The 21,211-nt window shown below is 41.9% G+C and overlaps 2 protein-coding genes across 2 annotated transcripts; one reads left to right on the top strand and one right to left on the bottom strand.

The window, feature by feature from the left end:
* Positions 1 to 114: 114 nt before the first annotated feature.
* Positions 115 to 4,998, bottom strand: irf7 (interferon regulatory factor 7). The gene is made up of 10 exons (XM_086298207.1): positions 4,808 to 4,998; positions 4,444 to 4,597; positions 3,706 to 3,877; positions 3,512 to 3,612; positions 3,349 to 3,400; positions 3,148 to 3,264; positions 2,846 to 3,036; positions 2,411 to 2,612; positions 1,687 to 1,802; positions 115 to 813 (listed from the first exon to the last, which is right to left on the bottom strand). Exons 1-10 carry the CDS (start codon positions 4,870 to 4,872, stop codon positions 625 to 627), a joined length of 1,359 nt encoding a protein of 452 aa, XP_086154333.1. The 5' UTR covers positions 4,873 to 4,998; the 3' UTR covers positions 115 to 624.
* Positions 4,999 to 10,950: 5,952 nt separating this feature from the next.
* On the top strand, positions 10,951 to 12,529 carry ascl1b (achaete-scute family bHLH transcription factor 1b). Its single transcript, XM_086302341.1, has one exon. The coding sequence runs from the start codon at positions 11,072 to 11,074 to the stop codon at positions 11,681 to 11,683; it is 612 nt and encodes a 203-aa protein (XP_086158467.1). The 5' UTR covers positions 10,951 to 11,071; the 3' UTR covers positions 11,684 to 12,529.
* Positions 12,530 to 21,211: the final 8,682 nt, after the last annotated feature.

Below are 21,211 nucleotides of genomic sequence, written 5' to 3' on the forward strand. Positions count from 1 at the left end.
TTTAAAATTTTATTAACACAGTCTTAGCTTTACACGAAACTATACCAAGTTTAAAATAATCTATTTTAGATTTTACATAACCCTTTGTGCATAACTCATATACAGCAAAGGGTATGGAAATGGCAGTTTATTCAGTATAAAAAGTGCAAGATGAAAAGAAGAATAGCTGGTCAGTTTCTTATATATAGCCAGTGGCAGTATGACACAAAAATATTACTATACACATACATCATTATCTTCAAACATACACACAGTAGTTCTATAAATATGTAATCAGTAATATAAACTTAGCTTGTCAGAATGGATTTACCATTATAATAAGCATTCATTTCATTTAATATAGAATGATATCAGTTTAACAATACATTAGATGAAAGACAATTGGACAGTTCTAAAGCGATTTTTAAACTGAGGTTAGTAATGTAACAGTACAGCAGTAGATGGGGCGTTTCCCCTCATGTAGTGAAAAGCAGGCACATGGCAGTATTGGCAGCTATAACACAATCACATTCAGCTGCTGAGCGGCCAACTTTTTAGCTGATTCAGAACCTAGTGTAGAATGTGTCCCATTACCCCATAGGAAATTAAAGTGGTTTCAAATAAAAGTCAGTGAAAGATCAAATTTCAAATCTGGTTCGGGAAAAGTGCAGCATCCCGCATCGGGTCTTCAGCTGTTAGCAAGGGAAAGCAGGAGCTGATGAGATCATAGAGGCTGTTATGTGAGATCTGTAGGCTGACGTTGGAGCTGTAAAGAGACGACGCTCCCTCCATCTGGGCAATCTCATGAAGATGTCGACAGATTAAAGGTACCACCTGCAGAAATGGAGAGAAAGATTTACGGTAAAGTTGCATAACTGCTGATGACAAAGTAACCATTGAAAGTGACGGCTGATGATAAGCAACAATAGTTATAGGAAAAACATGTCCTACTTGGCAAGTCGACATTCAACATTCTTTGTCCAGTATATCCACTATCCCTCCTCGGCACGTCTAAACTATTGCCTCTAACGTTCTGTCACCAAACCTCTTCTAACTATAACTATACTATGCACCCTTCTGCTTTTATGCAATTAAGCTTACATTTGATTTAAACTTGTATATACACTTTATTTCTATATATAATTTTTTTTCATATCAATGATTGGTTCTTTTGCTACTGAAAGTGCTGGATACATTTTTCTATGCAGATGAAACCCACTGAAACAACTGGGGTAGTTAAACTACAAGCATACCATGAAGCGAGAAAGGTCTGGATGACCAGGATAACTTATGCTAATAAACAACCTAATTACTATAAGGTCTGACTGGTCATATTCCATTATGCACAGAGCACCTTTAGTCTTCTTCTACCTGTCATTTGGCCCCTGCATGGTCTTATCTGCAATTACTGGATTCCCCAACACGCCAGTTGTTTTATTATTATATTGTGTGTAGTCTGTTTTAAATCCTCTTCCCTCTAACTTTAACTGGTTGAGGCAGTTGGCAGCCCACACCAGGTGGCAGCCAAAAGCCAAGTGTTGCCAGGTGTTTCCTCAAAGGGAATTTTGGGGTTATTTTTGTTCAGTCTCTGTCTTACAGTGCAAGTACCCAGCTGTGCTTTTTTCATGAATTATTGCTAAGAAAATAAAACAAAATTGAATTAAATCGAATAACTGAGGTGAAGCAGGGCTCGGGGGATGGTGTTACCTTCACTACAATAAGCTTCTTCTCCAGCGGTTTTCCATCTGGAAACTTCTCTCCAAAGCACATGGTGATGGTGTATTCAGGAGATCTACCATTGTTCTCCTTAAACTGTTTCAATTCTGAAACAAATTCAGGGGGAGTCATTTATTTCAGGATGAAATCCATTTTTACTTCAGTAGTCTAAGGAGCTTGAAAAGAAAAGTGTCTTCTTTAAGTTGCTTTAAGACGTTTCACCTGTCATCCGAGAAGCTTCTTCAGTTCTAAGGTCAAATGGTGGAGAGTCCCAGATTTAAGCCCTACGGGAGTGTCCCCCCAGGAGGAACAATGGACCCCCTAATGATCCTCTACCTAATCACATGAGCCAAGGCGTGAAAATGGGTGTAGGTCACAATCAGCCAAGTTTTCGGTTGAACTCATTATGAAACCAAGCGCCACCCTATCATGTGATTTCCAGAAGTCAGAAGGCCCAGGATGTGAGTGGGCATTAAGGCGCCTGGGAAGGGATCTCAAAACTGGATTATGGATGGCAGTTGGTGCCGTGAGCCACCACCTCTGTTTGAAAAGAGGTGTTGGCTTACGAGGTGAAACGTCTTCAAGCAACTCAAAGAAGCCCAGACGCTTTTCTTTCCAAGCTCCTTAGACTATGATGACCTAGATGACTAAGAACCTTCACAGACAGTATATGGTGTATATACAAATATATAAATGAGCAAAGATCTACACCTACCATTCACAAACTTTTCAAAATTAAGGAGCTCCACCATGGTGTTTTGGGGAAGCTTTGCTGGCTCTGCATTAGCCAAACTAGGGTCACTGGTGCTGGCAAACACATGGCATCTATCCTGCCTCCAGGCATAAATACCAGTTTCTCGCACTTCCAAGAATAGACCTCTCTGGATGCTATTAAGTATGCGGTTGGTGTATTCAATCTGGTAATAAGAAGGTTGTGGTGAGTAAAACATGAAAATGCTTCATCACACAGCAGTATACTGTACCTAAAATTAGGGGTAAAATCCATCTGTCCTATTCTAAAGTCAAATTTTATTTATCACATCAGAATCTGTCAGCTTCATGCCTGAAGTAACATAAAAAATAATTTCTAGTGTCTGCTTGGATGGTACAACTGTGTAAAACATGCATCTAGCTAATGCAATGATTATACCTGTTTGTGGTCCAGCAGACCATCAGTGGAGGGGAAGCAGAGTTTGAATGTGTCATACTCAAGGGCCTCTGAGTTGTAGTGAAGCTGCAGTTTGGGAGTGTTCAAAGTCATCTTTACCATTTCTTTTTTCCTGTAGTGGATGGATACCTCTAGGTCAAATAGCCCCAGCTGAGGTACTGGTGCAGGAGTTACTGTACAAAACAAAACAGTTAATAGACAACAGATCCCTCCTTCTTGGGTAACTATGTACACATATTTTTAGTAAACCTTTCATCTAGGAAGATAAATTTGTATAAACATACCTCCATAACAGGTTTGCTGAACTGGTAAAAGCTGTTGGTTGTTTCCGGCTGCTACAGGATAGCTTTCAGTTGCGGGTGGATTTTGCTGGCCATAGTTCTCTGTCCACAGTTGCTCCTCTGTTTTGACAGTAAAATCATTTTAAACTACAATTAACCTCCATTATAAACCACAGAAAACCAAATGCAATCGACAAACTTTACCTGTTGGCTGGCTGCCAAGACCCAAGGCCATCAAATCGTTAACCAGATCATGCTGTTTATTGGGGAGAGGCAGTGAAACTGTTAATTTTTAGACAGAAGCACAAAGACAAGTGAGATTACACCAACAAAGAGAAGTGAAAGTGTGCTTTATGTGATGCTGAACCTCATTTGCTGAAAGGAGGTACTCTGTGGAAGAGCTGTATATATCTGGTATAATGTCATTGCCCTCCCAAGGGTCGCGTGTTGCCAGACCGTCTTGGTTTTCTTCAGGGAAAGATGAAAGATCAGCGTTATTTATACATTCAAACTCGGAACGGTTTTACCCCAGAATCTTGGCCTAAGTGACAATTAGCTTACGTGCAGTGTTGATAATCTCATAGACTTTATGTGGGTCATCAGAATTCTTGGAGTTATCTTTTACCATCTTGAAGCGCACAGAGAGGTTGTTCAGAGCACAGCGGAAGTTGGTTTTCCACCTGGCTTTGTCATTAGGGAACTCATTAATTTTCCCACTTGCTACTGCCCAGGCCTATGGAGGAACGCCGAGAGGAGTAAACATAATGACAGCCGGGTAGAAAATTCAGACTTACTATACATTTTATGAGATAATTACACACATTAGACTTCACATGCACCTCCTAATTGTTTTACACACTATTTGCATTTCACATCTAAGAAGAAGTGGCTGTTTATGAAAGATTTAGACACTTGGCTGAAATCTGTAGAATTCCTTTAATGATACTGGCACCAGCGAATAATTGTGCTCTAAGTATGAAAACAAGCTGTGGTTTTGCACATCAAATGTATCAAAAACATTAGTACAGGATTTCTTTGACTCAAGATCAAGTGTCACTACTAGAGATGGTATGCCATAACTGCCTCTGGGAACAGCTGCAACAAGCCAAACAACTCCAGCCTGATAGTAACAATAACACGACAAAACTATTTTTGGAACTATAAAGCACACGCTTAGTTTGTAAGTCGCTTACTCATGAATGTAGTAGCTTATTATTTCAGTAAAAATGTCAACATAGTCATTTTAAGCCTTTTATCTGATCGCACGGATAACAAAGGTTAATCTGGCAATAAACTCACCCGGAAGATTTTACTGTCCTCGTCACTGCAGTCTTTTCTGGAGTTGTGCTTCCAGGGGACTCTGAACTTGTTTGTTGCAACATAGCACAGGCCAGCATACTGGCCCGTTTCCACCTGCTCTAATAGCCAGTTGGAGAACTGAGGTTTTGGGAAGCTGAAGGGAAACGCGACAGGTCAGTGCTGTTCTACAGCGACAACAACCGTGAATAAAGAGACGGCTTATGAGCGCACAAGGGGAAATCTAAAGACATTCAAAAAGAAACTCCTAAATCTGGAAGCTGCAGATTTATTCTACAGCAATAAACCGCAGTAATATTAACTATTAAATGTGCAAGGGAGAAAAACAAGACAGGTTTCTTCTTACCTTTGCATTTCACCGATTCTCTGTAAAGCCGTCGGTCTGATTTTTCCGAACACGTCTTCTAACATTTATACTCCGATTATAAGTCCCTCCTTCAGAGGGTGGAAGCATCACCGGCGTGGGATTTTCGAGGCACGGGTGGCTGAGAGTGTTTGCTTCTTACAGAGAAATTGCAAGACAGCCTCGGCGACCGGATGTAATGGGCGTGTTAGTGGGTTTGTATAATGGAATTTCTCGCTGGAGATTACTGGGAGAGATCTGAAAGTCGCTGGCTGCGTGCCGAGCGAAATTTGTTTCTCTTGCGTCGGGAGCGCGCATTTTGCAGTGAGAAGGGTTGGGGTTTTTTTTGTTTTGTTTTTTAATAGAAGAGAATATAACATAAACAGGTTTCGTGTCTACTGTGAAAATAGGCTACACAAACATAGAGCTCCAAATGCTTCATCGCCCTGCCGTATGGAGGCTTAAAGTTGTCTTCTGACTGGAAGTAATCTAAACATTTTGGAGCGGCCCAGCCAGACCGTCATATTCAATCTGATACAGAATCTGTGCAGTGAGCTGGAGATTATGGTGATGGCAAGGAGGCCTTGCAGCCTGGATGAATGAAAAATGTCAAAATACAGACTTCTTTTTTTAAGAAACCCCAAAACACTTTAAATGTATATCCATTCGACCAGTATTCAGTCACGTGGTCTATCTGGGGGAAGGGGGATTTCTGTGTTTTAGCTACAGAAATCTGTTTTATAAAAATAAATAGACAGTTGACAACTTTTTTCAGTCATGTGCTCAGCAGACATAACCTTTGGCGATGTGCAAAAATCCGAGCAAATAGTATTTTTATACGACGTCTGAAAACGACTAGAGCCGTTTACTTGTTGAGAAATTGGTATATTGAGCGTTAAAGATTCTCTTATTCCTATTCTCTTATCTCTTAATAATCCGTAATGATATATCAGTGTCTGTTGTAACCAAAAACTGAACGGTAATGTAAAGAAACCCATCTTTCACTTTTAAACAAAAGTCACACGTCACTACTTCCGCGTCTGGTTGTTTGGAATATGAGCCAGGCTCAACCGGATACGCTCTCCCTGCTCAGTGCGCGCTCCCGACGCGGGGAAACACGGGACGGGAGTAACTATTTCGTCACTCCGTCAGAATCATTACACCATCCCATAGGCTTACTGTCCCATAGTTAAATGCTTACTCGAAGAGTTTTTTGCCCGCTGAAACTTTGGGTCACGCTCAGTTATAGTGATCAGCTGGGAGTTTCACCAGTGTCACGAAAATTCACGAGCATCTGATTAAAAATATGCATCATTTAGCGTATTATTAACGGCCTGCATCCAAGGCTCAGATATGTTAACCGGTGGATCATTCCTAACGTGACCTATTTTGCGATCATGTGGTCTACAAACCTAGGCTCTACAATATATATATCAGTGACATTTTGGAGAATTTTGAAGACTCTGTCCACATCACCACAAATTCTAGCTGAAATTTCACATTCATCTAATGAAAAAAATATGAATTAGACAGTAACAGCCATATAACCAGTGCTGGCATATCCTCCATACATTACACCACCAACAGCATCACCGCTAGCCTGAACTCTTGATACAAGGCAGGATGGAGCCATACTTTCATGTAGTTTAAGTCTAAAATTTTGGCATTCATCTGAATTTCACTGCAGAAACTGAGACCCAACAGCAACATTTCCCCATCTTCTATCGTTCAATTTTGGTGAGCCCGTGCATATTGTAGCCTTGGTTTCCTGTTCTCAGCTGATAGCAGAAGACCTGTATCTGCTTCAAGGTATGAAGTGCTCTGCATAGAAGCTCTTCTGCACACCTTGGTTGTAACAAGTGAGTTAATATTGCCTTCTTATCAGCTTAAAGCAGTTTGGCCATTCTCCTCTTACCTCTGACAAGGGTGAAACAAGCCATTTTCACCCAGAGAACTGACACTCGCTAACTTTCTTATATTCTGGGCATATTCTGTAAGCCCTAGAGATGATTGTGCATGAAAATTACAATAGAACAGCATTTTTGAAATACTTAGATCAGGCTGTTTTGCACCGATACACATGACATGTTCAAAGTCACTGTAATCACCTTCTCCATTCTGATGCATGGTTTGGACTTCATCAGGCTGTCTTGATGTTTGCTGTTTGGCCTGGATACTTGTGTTAGCAAATAGTTGAACAGTGGCTGGTAATGTACATAGTATCAACAGTAGTAGAGTCATATTTGAAAACCTTATCAATAAGATTTAGCAACTGCTAAACATCACTTAAGCAGTTTCGACTCAGATACCTGACATGTTTCTGATTTTCTGAATAGTCTACATTATTGAATGGTTTCACCTTGTCTGTACTTTTTTTAAACTCTTGCTAAATGAGTCCCCCTTGAAACCACCAAGTTCCAGTGAGTTCAGAAAAATAAATCCACCAGTGAATACCCCACAGTGTGTATTAAAAGCTGTGTGTCTCTGTGTTTGAGACTTTCTGAGGCAAAGTTCTGCAGGTGTTGTACAGACTTGTGTCATGCGGTAGAATCAGAAAGAATATTAATAACCTGACAGTGATACTGCTTTGGGGGCGTCTCAGCTGCATGCATTATAGTTTGCGTTATTGAAGAATAAACCTTTGTTGAGCTACTTGATCCAACACAGGCATCATTTCCTCTTTCCGCTGTTGTGTTTTCAGAATTTCTCTGTGCACAAAAGACTAACTGAAAGGTAATTTCTTCACCTTATCCTCCTAGGAACCCTTTCTACCTTTCACCCACAATCCCAGCACAAAATGTCAGTTTCTTTGTGTGCTTTAGATACTTTACATATTCAGATTGCACAACCATGTTCTGACCACAGATTGGGTTGCTGACATTCTCACTTTTTAGGGAATATAGCTCTCAGGGCCGAGCATCTGTGTCAGGAATAAGGAAGTGATTCATGCTGTAGATGGAGCACTTCTCTTTTCTTGCTCACTGAAAACTGTGTGTTTGTAGTCTTTGTAGTTGGACCTTGTAGAACCCCCCCCCGCTCAAAGAAGCTAATCACGAAGGATCTGGCTTTAATATTGACACAGAACACAGATTGTCACATCCTATTTTGCCAGTTTATGCATAATTCAAGGGTAATATTTTGACTTGTCTGCAGAACACAACAGAAGATCATTCCAGCGTTTGAGAGATAACATACAAACAACATAAGAAGCACTCAGCTAGTCCTTGAAAGACAAACTTGTGTTAAGCAGGTGCATTTCAAGTCAGACTTGTTATGCTTTTAAAGGGGATTTCTACTGGGAATTTTAAATATAGATTCTGCCCCCCCCCTCCCTCCACACACACACACACACACACACACACACACACACACACACACACACACACACACACACACACATTCATCTCTCTGTTTTGCATTCTTTCGCTCTGTGTGCTATATCATGCCACATACACGCACATACTTTAACAGGGAGCAGTGCTGGCTTAACGTATTGTAAGTGAGAAAAATAAACAGACTTGCGGGGGTGTTGATACACTGGAGTAAAGAGGTTTGATTGGAAAAAAGAGAACCACCGCTTTTTCGTAAATAGACACGCCCTTACAGGTGAATGAGATTTCACCTGAAGCTGTATGAACATGGGTTGATATTCCAAGAAGATAGCGTTTGTTGATTCAAGATTTATTGATTTACTGGCAACGATGTTTGCCTTTATTGAGTTGCATTGTATTATACACACACAGAGTTCTGGCAATTGTTGTCCATCCTTTTGTATATTGCTTGTTTTAGGATCATTTATAGGATACCTCTTTTCCAGCCCTGTGTCATTGTTGGTTAATTGATAATACTCTAATAATATCCTGTGATCAGGTGCGTCTTTTGGGCAGTTGTCCAGCCCAGTGACTGTCCTTTGAAACAGATTTCATATTCTACAATTTTGCTCTAAGATGGTTTCTAATATAATTTTTAATAATGTTTGATATGCCTAATCAGCACTATGTCAGGAAGTCAGACATCTGCTGAGCCAAGACTAACTTGCACTGTAGGTTCCAATGAAGTGTCTCAAAACAAAAGCAGTTTGTTCAAAACAGAAACTAAAATCCTGGAGGTATGATGCAGTATGTTTTTTTTTTTTTTAACGATGTCTCAAAGCGAGAAAGCAGCATAAAGTGTGGATTATATGACTTCCCCTAAGATGAGGTTATCAAGGTCCACAGATCAGTCGTGGCAGTGACCGTGCTGAATGAACTTGTTCTTACAGAGCGTTCACTCGGCGCCCCCTGCTGTTTTTACGGAGAGAAGCGAAACCTTGGCACCACACCGGGGTTTGCCATAGGCTACAAGACGCTATCCTTCAAGCTGGAAAAGGCAGGTTATTATGTTTATCACCGTGTAATTATATTATATTACATGGAAAATACGCATATAAAATTAACAACATCAAAACACAGCTGATTATTATATGGCACTCAAGCATATGAATGCAGGAGTGTATGGATTCTTAAGGCAGGTTTAGAAAGTCCCCAAAGTGAACCCACTTAAGCTTTTATTTATATTTAGTGGTGTAAAATAAACTTTACCCCATCGTGATTTCCTGTTTTTTCTATGTGTGTCATCCTTAAATATTTCAGATAATCAAATAAATTCAAATATTAGAAAATAATAACGCAAGTAAACACAAAATGCAAAAAAACCCAAACATACACATACACAATGACATAAAATGTCATTAAAAAATGACAATAAAATGATTGTGAATTCTCTCATGGAAGTTCCAGCTGAATGTGAGCCAATAAACAGGCTTAGGGTAACCGGGTGTGACTCTACCCTCCGGTATTGGATGACGCAATGCTGATAGTGGAGCGATAATAACAGCCGGCCCCGAGTACGAATTTCAGATTCTGTCCCAGAATTCTCGAACAAGAAGTCACTTTGCCTTAACTAACATGTAATGTAAGTGTAAACTAAACGTAGCCACATAGTACAGTAGAAAAGCGCAATCTAGGCACAGAGGGGCAAAAACTATCAGGGAATTTCGTTTTCTTCAAAAGTGTAAAGTGGCTTTGGATGATGTAATTGCTGTTTTTCACCGCCAGATGCTGCAAATGTCCTTTAGAAAAACACGATGCAAAACTCTCCGTTTCCACGCTGACCTGTTGGTGTTTTTGCTGTTAAGGAAAGTTTTACACATACAAAATATATTTCTAAGATTCGAGTCGATGCTGAATGAAACTAAATTCAAATAAAACAAACAAACAAAAAAGGCTTCAGTTTAGAAGAAAATGGTTGCATGAAGCTGTCCAGTCACGCTGTGGTGCTGAAATGTTGCATCCGTGCACCAGCACATTTGGGTTTGGGTTCATCTAGCCTGTATCATCCTACAGACGTAAATGGGATTATTATAACATAAGGGAATCTTTTTTAAAACACAGATGGGAAATGAAGAGATGCCGTGCATCTGAAAAAGATTTTTCCGGGATAACCTGTCGATTACGCGCAAACAAAGTGGACCTGCAGGGCACAGACTCGAGAGGTAGCCGTAATATTATATTTCCTTTCACAATCATCTCATGAATCGCGTCTCTGCGAGTTTTATAACTGTGTTCAGAGACACGCTTGCAGTTTGCAAAGCTGTAGCCTGGATACAGCAGAGAGCGTCCTTGGCATTTGCGATTGTAAAGAGCTGGAGGGGGGGGGGGGGGGGGGGGGGGGGTAAGACTGATAATTTGAAGACTTGCCAGAGGTACATTGTCAAATTCAAAAGGCATTTCAAAGAACCACACCATTCACTTTTTCATTCTATCTTCTTTTTTCTTCTTTCTCTGTCTTTTTTTCCTCCCTTTCTTTCTTTTCGCACGGTTGCAGACCGTTTGAATCGACCAATGGGCCTTCAAGTTAGAGACATTGGAATGTAAATGAGCCCAGCGCGTGCTCCCGGCACAGTGAAAGCCCGGGATTGTTTATTGAGCTCCCGGAGCCACGCGCCTGGCCCGGGGGAGTCGGTGTGCAGAAGAATCACACAGCGGGGGCGGGGCCTCGCCACGAAGCGTGCGTCTCAAAAAAGGGGTGGGTGGGGTGTGTGTTGGAGGCGCGTGTTGAAAAAGAGGAGTGCTGCCAAAGTTTGGGTCAGATCGGCTCGTGGAGTAAGCAGTCAAGAGAGACTTGGACTAGAGTTAGCCACACGGTCCCCACGCGAAGGACACGAGAGCTGTACACTGCCAACTCTTCTCCTCCTGCCACAAGTTTCAGGCTGTCCCTCTTTGCGAGATGGAAACCGCGACCATCACCACCACGCAGACTGCATTCACCTTTGGACTTAGCGAAAGACGCGCCAGCATCAGCCTGCACGCCCCGGCCCAGGACTGCTCGGTGAGCGCTGTGCACCAGAACACCAACGTTGCCGGCTACCAAAGCAAAGCCAAGGTGCTGAAGAGACAGCGCTCCAGCTCTCCGGAGCTCCTGCGCTGCAAGCGTCGCCTGAGCTTCAACGGCCTCGGCTACTCCATCCCCCAGCAGCAGCCTGTGGCCGTGGCCAGGCGGAACGAAAGAGAGAGGAACCGGGTCAAACAGGTTAACATGGGCTTCCAGACTCTGCGTCAGCATGTGCCAAACGGCGCCGCCAACAAGAAGATGAGCAAAGTGGAGACGCTGAGGTCCGCGGTGGAGTACATCAGAGCTTTACAGCAACTTCTAGACGAACACGACGCGGTGTCGGCTGCTTTCCAGTGTGGACTGCCATCCCCGACACTGTCCAACAGCTACTCTGCCGACCCGGAGTCGCCTCACTCCACCTACTCATCAGATGAAGGTGGCTATGAGCCTCTGAGCTCAGAGGAACAGGAGTTATTGGACTTCACAACTTGGTTTGACAGGTACTGAGGCTGTCATGTAAATGAACCGCATAGCAGCGTGTGCGCGCAAAAAAGAAGTAAAGCGTCTGACTTCTTCCAGAAATGCTTCGAAAGACTCGATAAAGGCATCAGATCTGTCTTGCTCTCTGTGCTTCCAAGTGATCTGTTGCCTCCCTCACTCGGGCTGCTTCTGCAGGAGCAAAGCAATAGTGACAAACAGGGAGAATGAGTATGAATGCGTGAGAGAGGGAGCATCTTGTTGCATAGAGCGTAGTCCTCACAGGAAGGAGGGAATTGGACACGTTGACGCGTGGAAGTAAAAAACTGTTTGAATAAGTGCAATTAAAATGTGACACAGCAGACTCTGCAGGGACGGCGCTGTCTACAAGATCTGTTCGTCAGTAGTTCATCAGACCCGGACTGCCTTCCTCAGCTGCCACATCTCTTGAAGATGTACAACATAAAAGATGCGTCAACAGACTTTTGTTTTTCTTTTTTCGTGATGTACGTGTCCTCTCCTTTCATAACAAAGCTGTACCATACAACAAACTGTTTTAACACGAAGACATATTTTTGTACATACAGTCAAACAGTGTTGTAGCAGAACGTTCACTGCCACTTTTTTTCCTGACAGTGTTTTGACAACCAGCTGTCAGCGGGGCGGCAAGCTGGCATGTATGAGTTGTGTGACTGGGCAGCAACATCAAGGCTACTGCCTGTAGTTTATTTGTGTGTGTATGTCTTTTTAAAAAAATAGTTGTCAAGGAGACATTTATTAATGTATGCACTCTCAGCTTCCCGTAGCCTAAAATGTAAATATTTGATTTTAACAGATATATTTTGTGTAAAACAAGTTTTATAAATAAAGATTAATCTATTTATATTATATGTTTTTGCAGTGGCTTGGTTCTTTAGCTGATATTGCGTGTGCGTGTGAGTCTGTGTGTGTCAGCAGCGGCGCTAATTGAGCAAACGAGGGAGCTTCTCTTTTATTCAAAGCCCCTGCATGACCTTTTGCCGACTTGGTTGGGCACACGGGAGAAAATTGCGCAGCTGGGCGAACACTCACCAACCATTATAAACGCGCACCTTCCACGGCGCTTTGTCTGCATTCAGGGCAGGGAGATTAATATTACGTTTCATCCATGCATTGTTTCTTTTGCGTACTCTGCTTTTACCCAATGTCCCAGAGTGCCTGGAGCTGAGGGAAAGGAGGGGGTGGGGGTGGCAATTCACTCAAAGGGTATAGACACTTTGAAATACAGCCTGGGGAAAGTCAGCAAGACAATGAGACGGGGTCAAAATTCTTATTGCCCGATTGAGATCAATCTAAATGAAACCTGGGGTTGTAGACTAGTTGTATCCCCAACTGTGTTTTTCATGGCGCACACAGGCCAATCAAAAAGCCCATCTCCTGCGAAATGGGGAGCACAACGCCCCATTGTGAGCACTATTGTGTGCGCCTTTGCGCCTCATTATACGAATTATTGAAGATCTTCTATTGTAAATAAACACTGATGCCGTGTTCAACTAAGCAGAACGAAGTATAACGAGTTTATTCTCACCTGGCGCGCCTTTGGGGGGTGGAAAACGGGAGCAAGAGAAGCTGCTCTTGTTTGTGAATTGTGAATGTACTTTTCCACAAAATTTAAAGAAGAGACGTTTTTTTAAATCACTTTTGATCACTTCATATATTACTTAAAAACAAAAAGTATGTAAACACAATAGCCCGATATCAAAACAAATTGTATATCCGGACAAAAACGTTAAAAAGTAGCAAAGTCAAGATGAGTAAGATGTCTCTCTCTCTCTCTCTCTCTCTCTCTCTCTCTCTCTCTCTCTCTCTCTCTCTCTCTCTCTCTCTCTCACACACACACACACACACACACACACACACACACACACACACACACACACACACACACACACACAATGGAGCCTGCAGGTGTAAGCCACGTGCCTGTACTTGGTCACAAAGGGCTCCGGCTCTCCCATTGGTTAATGGCTCGCGAATGTGAGCCCTGTCGGTGGAGGCAGTGACAAAATCAAACAAGTGATAAATGGCATTAATTACGCTCGGCATTATAACCTCCTACGTCACCGCGCCTCAAAGAGACAACTCAATGTTAGGCGCAAAATACCCCGCTGGTCCATTATTATTCGGCTGAAATGGCGTTTGCTATGTCCTTCAGTGTCAGGCAGAGGCCACGGCACAAAGTAAAAATAAGCGCTTGTCTCATGTCCTCCTAAGATTGATATGCAATTTTCTCCGCGGCCATGTAGGGAGGAGAAGGGGCGAAAGTAGATTTATTCATGTCATTTTGTCCATGGCTCATTTTCACTTTGACAATACATAAGGGCGATGTTAATTTAGCCATAGTCCACTGGTGAATATCAATCACATGGAGCCCATTTATGCATGCGTTTTCGTGCGCAAAGCCATGATTTACGCTTAAACCATGGAAACGCCAAATGGGAACGTATAATATAGGGATAAACTGGCCAAGAGCGGAGTGATGAGAGGTCATCTGTTGCTTTGAATGCAGTATTGAGTTTGCCTGGTGAATTTTGGCTTATTTTTCATGACGCATTTGCATGCGTATTTTACACATTAATGAGCTACTTCGGATATGTTGGGTACGAATGTTTTGACCCCTTCGGCAAAAACGTTTATCTTTGTTATCCCACAACATGAATCATTTTCGAAGGCAGACAACACGCAATTACAGTCTAACTGACACTATTTACCAAACAGTTTTTCTTTTCATTATCTTTCCCTTGAATCAAAACGTGAGCAACTCGGGATGATTCCCATAGAAACAAAAAGTATAATCATCACTTTTTAGCAAAAAAAAAGACAAAAAAGTGGGTTATAGAAATATTATTTCAGCATATCAAAATAAAAGTCATGGCTGCATTAAAATGTGAGACAACTGTTACTTTGTCCTGTTTTTAAATCAGGATCCGAAAAAGCCCAGGATGAAATTTCTGCTTTTCATTTAACATAAATTCTTTGTAAAGGGGTTTGAGTTTACTGTTGTGATGTTGTCTGTGAGGACAAGGATTCTTATTATGGTCATTAGTGAAGACAAGTTCAGGGATGTTGGTTGCAGAGATGTTGGATGGATGTTTTGAAGTAATACTACCCCAAGCATAGTCAGAATCTGTAAGATGTGAGTGAATGGCTCATCCAGTCATGGCTCAGAGTCACATCCTCCTGCTGAAAGTATTGCTTTAGATTAATACCACCTTGTCAGTGTGTCACAGTTTTTGATTTTTCATAATGACCTTAACAAACATCATCACCTCCTTTCAAACTTAACATTAATGTAACACGATCAAAATAAATGTACACAATCCACAACAGATTCATTTTGGCTGATAGAAGCACTTAAAACATTTTTAAGTGAGTGAAGAGAGTCTGAGTGCTTAACGTGTGTGCACTGAAACTACAGTGGGGCAAAAAAGTATTTAGTCAGCCACCGATTGTGCAAGTTCCCCCACCTAAAATGATGACAGAGGTCAGTAATTTGCACCAGAGGTACACTTCAACTGTGAGAGACAGAATGTGAAAAAAAAAATCCAAGAATCCACATGGTAGGATTTGTAAAGAATTTATTCGTAAATCAGGGTGGAAAATAAGTATTTGGTCAATAACAAAAATACAACTCAATACTGTGTAACATAACCTTTGTTGGCAATAACAGAGGTCAAACGTTTACTATAGGTCTTTACCAGGTTTGCACACACAGTAGCTGGTATTTTGGCCCATTCCTCCATGCAGATCTTCTCGAGAGCAGTGATGTTTTGGGGCTGTGCTCTCTGGCAAACTTCAGACGGGCCTGGACATGCACTGGCTTCAGCAGCGGAACACGTCTGGCACTGCGGGATTTGATTCCCTGCCGTTGTAGTGTGTTACTGATGGTGACCTTTGTTACTTTGGTCCCAGCTCTCTGCAGGTCATTCACCAGGTCCCCCCGTGTGGTTCTGGGATCTTTGCTCACCGTTCTCATGATCATTTTGACCCCACGGGATGAGATCTTGCGTGGAGCCCCAGATCGAGGGAGATTATCAGTGGTCTTGTATGTCTTCCATTTTCTGATGATTGCTCCCACAGTTGATTTTTTGACACCAAGCTGCTTGCCTATTGTAGATTCACTCTTCCCAGTCTGGTGCAGGTCTACAATACTTTTCCTGGTGTCCTTCGAAAGCTCTTTGGTCTTGGCCATGGCGGAGTTTGGAGTCTGACTGTTTGAGGCTGTGGACAGGTGTCTTTTATACAGATGATGAGTTCAAACAGGTGCCATTCATACAGGTAACGAGTGGGGGACAGAAAAGCGTCTTACAGAAGACGTTACAGGTCTGTGAGAGCCAGAGATTTTCCTTGTTTGAGGTGACCAAATACTTATTTTCCACCCTGATTTACGAATAAATTCTTTACAAATTCTACCATGTGGATTCATGGATTTTTTTTTCACATTCTGTCTCTCACAGTTGAAGTGTACCTCTGGTGCAAATTACTGACCTCTGTCATCATTTTAAGTGGGGGAACTTGCACAATCGGTGGCTGACTAAATACTTTTTTGCCCCACTGTATTTCCTTTTTTGCTTTTGTATTTTAAATGAAGACAAATATGATAAACAAGGTAGAAAACTTCAAGAGGTACCAAATATAAGGATTTTAGCAGCATGTTAGACAAGAGAAGATGTTTAGAGATAAGTGCAAGAAGAAGACAGATGAGTAGGTGGTGTGCAACCTTGAGCGATGCTTACAGAGGTGTTAATGTTTAAGCAGAGGCACAGATGTGTTTCTGTTTAACATAGAAACACCACACACACACACACACACACACACACACACACACACACACACACACACACACACACACACACACACACACACACTTGGAAAGAGTTATTGTAGCTGGACCCTGCGGCTATTACCTGAGCTAGGTAGTAGAAAGACTGTTTATTGTTGTAGGTTTTTTTTGCCTTAAAAAAACCAAAGAGTTCATTTTTCCCCCCAAAGCTGTGCACTAACAAGCAACTCAGCAAAGTCCTTAATCTCCCACCCTTTGGGCACCAGTACAACCAAAAGACACACATCACAGGATCGACTCTTGTACCAGTGCGCTCACAACACTGCCTGTCAACAGTAACAATCTGACAGTAGCTCATTACTAACACAACAAAATAACCCATAAACACTAACAGGTAACATTACAATAAGTATGGCAATGACTCAAGCTTTCATTACAATAAAAAAACTGTTTATCATGAAGGTGTGACCTTTCTCTCTATGTTGGAAATAATTCAGAGCTGCCGTATGCTTCATTAAGCATTACTGGGGTCTAAGCAGTGAAGCTGTAGAGATACAGAAATGTCTATACGTTGTATTTATTTTTTCTTTCATTGGCGCCACAAAGAACTGAAATCTGGGTCAAAACTAACCAAAGTCATTTCACCAAGTAAGTAAAAGTCTAGTCTAGGTATTTATTTTTGGATGCAACTTTCAAACCCATTTTTAAAAAAAAGAAACCCATTTAAAAGCTTCCAAATGATATTAAACAAATTTGGTGTAAATGATCTTCGGACCAAAGTGTGAAAATGAACCACCAGGGGGTGCTCCAAAAAGCGAAAATTCTTCATAGCAATAGATTTGCTCCTATTCTTCATACACTTTCTTCATAGATGTGAAGCTTAAGAGTTTTCAGATACCAAAATGTTTCTTTAATCTAATCTAATGCTGAAGTGGCTAAACATGAGCTGAGGTCATATCTCAGCAAATGTGTCATTTACTAACACCAAGCGTGGTGTGTGGACTCCGCACCCATTCAGTTAACTGCTAGGGACGCTGGAGTAAGCAACATGTTTTTTTCCTACGAGCTTTTAAGATGATCAAATCAAACTTTCATAGAGAAACCTGCTTGTTCTTTACAGTTTTTATGATTTGTACTAAACTGTTATTTTTTTTTAACTCCTTCATTGTAGCCTAATTTCTGAATATCTCTTGAAGGTGTCCTAAAGTTAGAACTGAAAGCCCACTTGAATATAAGTGTCAACACAAGATCTTTATCTTTGCCAAACTGGGCCTGTCACATTGTATTTTTCAGCAAATATTACAGGGCCACACAAGAATGCTGCAAAAGCCTTAAAGTCTAGTTACTAGTTACTAGTAGGAATCTTGCCCAAGTCACTTTTGCTTTCTGACAAAAAAAAGTCAGCAATTTGACTCATGTTGTTCTTCTGTCTTCCCAAACTAAAAGAAAGCAAAGTCTTCTTTCTTAGCTTAACGGAGAAAAGACGTTTGAATGCATGCATGCATTCACCTCAGCACTTTTAACTGACACCTCTGTATGTGTGTGAATAGGCCCTAAACTTCGGTCGACCCAGTAGAGGAAGAACCCAGCTCAGGCCTGAAGGTTGGAGGGATGGAGGAGGTAGGGATGTGTGATTGGGTGGAGGCGGTGGGGCTGTGATTTGCATGGGCCATTGTGCTGCACAAGTTTGGGTGCTTTTTTTCTGGCTTGGGCCCTTTTGGCCATTTACTTCCACTCTGGCTGGCTGTGGCGAGCTGTGAATAGTCTCTGCTTGGAGGAGACACAAAGACGCTTTTGTGCTACGGCCGCACCATATTCATCATGTAATGCCTGTAAGACAAATCTGATTGGACGTCTCTGTCACTTTGATGTGGGTCCAGAGTGCGAGTGGCCCTGAGATTGCTAACTTCACTCTCTATTGCCTATTCTGCAGCATTGATATGGGGGAGGAGGCAAAGGGGACTGAGAAGAGGTAGCTTAGAGGGAGAAGGAGGAGGGAAAGGGAGAACAGGCAGGGGGTAGTCCTCATTATTTGCAGGAGCAAATTCATAATAAATTTCCCCATTCTACAAAACCGGGTCGAGATGATTGACACTACTTTACGCCAGGCCGAACAAAAGCCCTGATTTGAGCAGAATACCAAATGAATGGGGCGAGCGTGGACTCAATTCAAACAATTTTAATCTCACCCTGTCCTCTCTTATTTCTCTTCTTCTTCTCTCTCCCCCTTTCCCTCACACTTACCCTCCTTTTTCAGCTCCAACTCTCCTGCCTCTTTTGTCCAGAGCATTCTCATTTTACAGGGTAATTCTACTCCAACGGATGTGCTAATTGTGCTGGGTTAAACTGGATGCTGGTGGACTCCTGTGATACAGAGCTTATCCTTGCCTAATGACTGTAATGATGGCTCAGAGAGACTGCAGCCTGCAGCCTGGAGTGGACTGCTTGTATAGAGCTTGAGATGGAGATGTTTTTTCTTTTAGATTTGTATGGGCTGATAGGAAATGAAGAGCAGAGCTCAGCCTGATGTTAGGGTTAGCTGAAGGAAAGAGGCTTAAAAATGAAGGGACTTCAAACTGATGCATCCAGCAGCAGTGCGTGGTTTCTTACAAGTGCAGGATGAATTTAATATAACCACAGGCAACAAGGAAGCTTGTTTTGAAGCCACAAGAATAAAGTTAGTGATGACTAGAAGAATGTAAGATCAGTGAACCTTTAGTGCTGATGTGGGAGCACCACACAGAAGTACAGAGCGTGTCAAAGTGAGGCTTATTATAGAGGCAGTGCAGTAACAGTGATACACAGGACAGACAAATAAACAAGTTTTCTTTGAAGCAGCATCTAGTGGCTAACAGTGGAACTGCACTGTAGGCACTTGAAATGTACTGGTTTCAGAAGTTGCAGTGATAATTCTCTGATTAACAAAAAACAAAACACTCCAAAAGTCATATTCATTAAATACTTCCATGCTGTCAGTTTAATTTCAGCCTAACTAAAAATGCATTTCCTCCCCTGGAGAGCTGCTGGGAGCTCCTTAGTACCGCACCCACACTTGTTCCGTGCTCACTTTTGTGATGATAACATGGTAAGTCATCAACAAAAAAAGAAAGGTTTGCGTGTGTGTGTGTTTACCGAGTTCAGGTGCATTCCATCACTCAACAATATGTAATGTTTTAACATTTGTGTATGTGTTAGGTCGGTGTGCAAATATTTATGATTGTGTGTCTTTCAAAGGTCGCACATCTAACTCTAAAAAAACACCTTTCCACGCTCTACTTAAACAAGCTCTAGCCCCTCCCCGCTCTCTCTCTCTCTCTCACACACACACACACACACACACACACACACACACACACACACACACACACACACACACACACACAGACGCACAAACTGGATACATGCATGCAGACATGTCCCAGGGTCTTCAGCAGGTTCAAGCCTGCCCCTGGAGAACTTGTTCACAGTGACACACCATGGCTTCATCGGTTTCTGACATGTTTCGCCATCAGCTTTTTAGATCACACGCTTCATTCTTCTATTGTTTGATTCAGACAGACAGTAGGACACTTAGATATTTTCCTTTATATGGCTTGTGAATAACTCTGCATGACACAATAAATGTGCCTTCTTTATGGCGTCAAAGCAAAGTGTACCCTCGCTTGTAGTTATGAAAGGTTGCGGTGTAAAGATTCAATAGAAACATGAAAGTGCTTGCAGGATTAGGATAAAAAAGATACTACACACACAGGTGGATGAATGATGTTTTGTTTGATTCGTCTGGTTTCACAGTATTGATGATGCATTTTATTCACTTACTTCTTATTCATATATTGATCTTGTTTTGGAACCTTTGTAGGTATTCAAAATTACAGCAAGATACAGGGCACCATGCTTAATTGGAGTTAATTTACATTTTTAAATTACTGTATATTATGGCAGCATCAAATACTGCACCCTATTCAACTACATTTTTTGACAGCTATGCTTCCTGGTCACTTCAGCTTTTTATAAAGATTATAAAAAGCTGTATTAGAGCCAAAGAAAGGTCAGAATGTGACAAATGCATTTGAAATGTGAATATATGGTGAGATATATAGATATTTGCAGCACTTGGTCACTCTCTCCTTCTCTTGTTCACTCACACACACACACATTCACATACAAATCCATAGTCTCAGGTCCCCCTGCACCCCGTGCATTATTATCAGCAGAGATGCCCAGGCTTAGAGTCCTGCACCCTCCTCCCTAAGACAAGGTAGAGGGAGGATTAGTGTGCACCATTTAGGGCTTCCTTTCAGCCTTCCATTTCATTTCATTAGCTTGTGACCTCTCCAGTTAATTATTTTGATCTGGCCAAAGGCTTGGCCTGCTTTTGATGATCCTGACTGACTCACCCCCCCTCCCCAGAAAGCACAATACTTAACACACCCATTGAGGGTAAGAAATGGGAGACGTGAATAGGAGAGAGGCACGAAATGGGAAAAACTGAAAGTGGCATTTACCAGTCACAGGCAGAGGCTGTATTGAAAGGAACCTGGTGATGGCAGGGTGGTGTTAGGACCTCAGAATACACTTTTGTTTTTCACTCGTGAAGTCGACAAGAGAATAAAAACTGTAATGCTTGAAAAAATTCAAGCGATTTCAGGTGAATCGCTCAAATGTCAAGTCTGTTGCTGTGGCCACTTTCTGACAGTTTTCACATTCTGATCATGCATATGTAGCTGGAATTATGA

This window comes from Aulonocara sp. 'chitande type north' Nkhata Bay, linkage group LG7 (genome assembly GCF_057382095.1).
Source record: "Aulonocara sp. 'chitande type north' Nkhata Bay isolate Kocher_YH1m ecotype deep benthic linkage group LG7, A_spYH_male_GT1.1, whole genome shotgun sequence".
Classification (NCBI taxonomy): domain Eukaryota; kingdom Metazoa; phylum Chordata; class Actinopteri; order Cichliformes; family Cichlidae; genus Aulonocara; species Aulonocara sp. 'chitande type north' Nkhata Bay.

Bases quoted from the DNA above. Each gene is read 5' to 3' on its own strand.
- irf7 (XM_086298207.1), bottom strand. From the start codon at position 4,872: ATGTTAGAAGACGTGTTCGGAAAAATCAGACCGACGGCTTTACAGAGA. The intron at 3,265-3,348 runs GTAAAGTTTGTC...CTGTCAAAACAG, and splicing joins TCTTGGCAGCCAGCCAACAG to AGGAGCAACTGTGGACAGAG. The intron at 2,613-2,845 runs GTATAATCATTG...TCTTATTACCAG, and splicing joins GTCTGCTGGACCACAAACAG to ATTGAATACACCAACCGCAT.
- ascl1b (XM_086302341.1), top strand. From the start codon at position 11,072: ATGGAAACCGCGACCATCACCACCACGCAGACTGCATTCACCTTTGGA.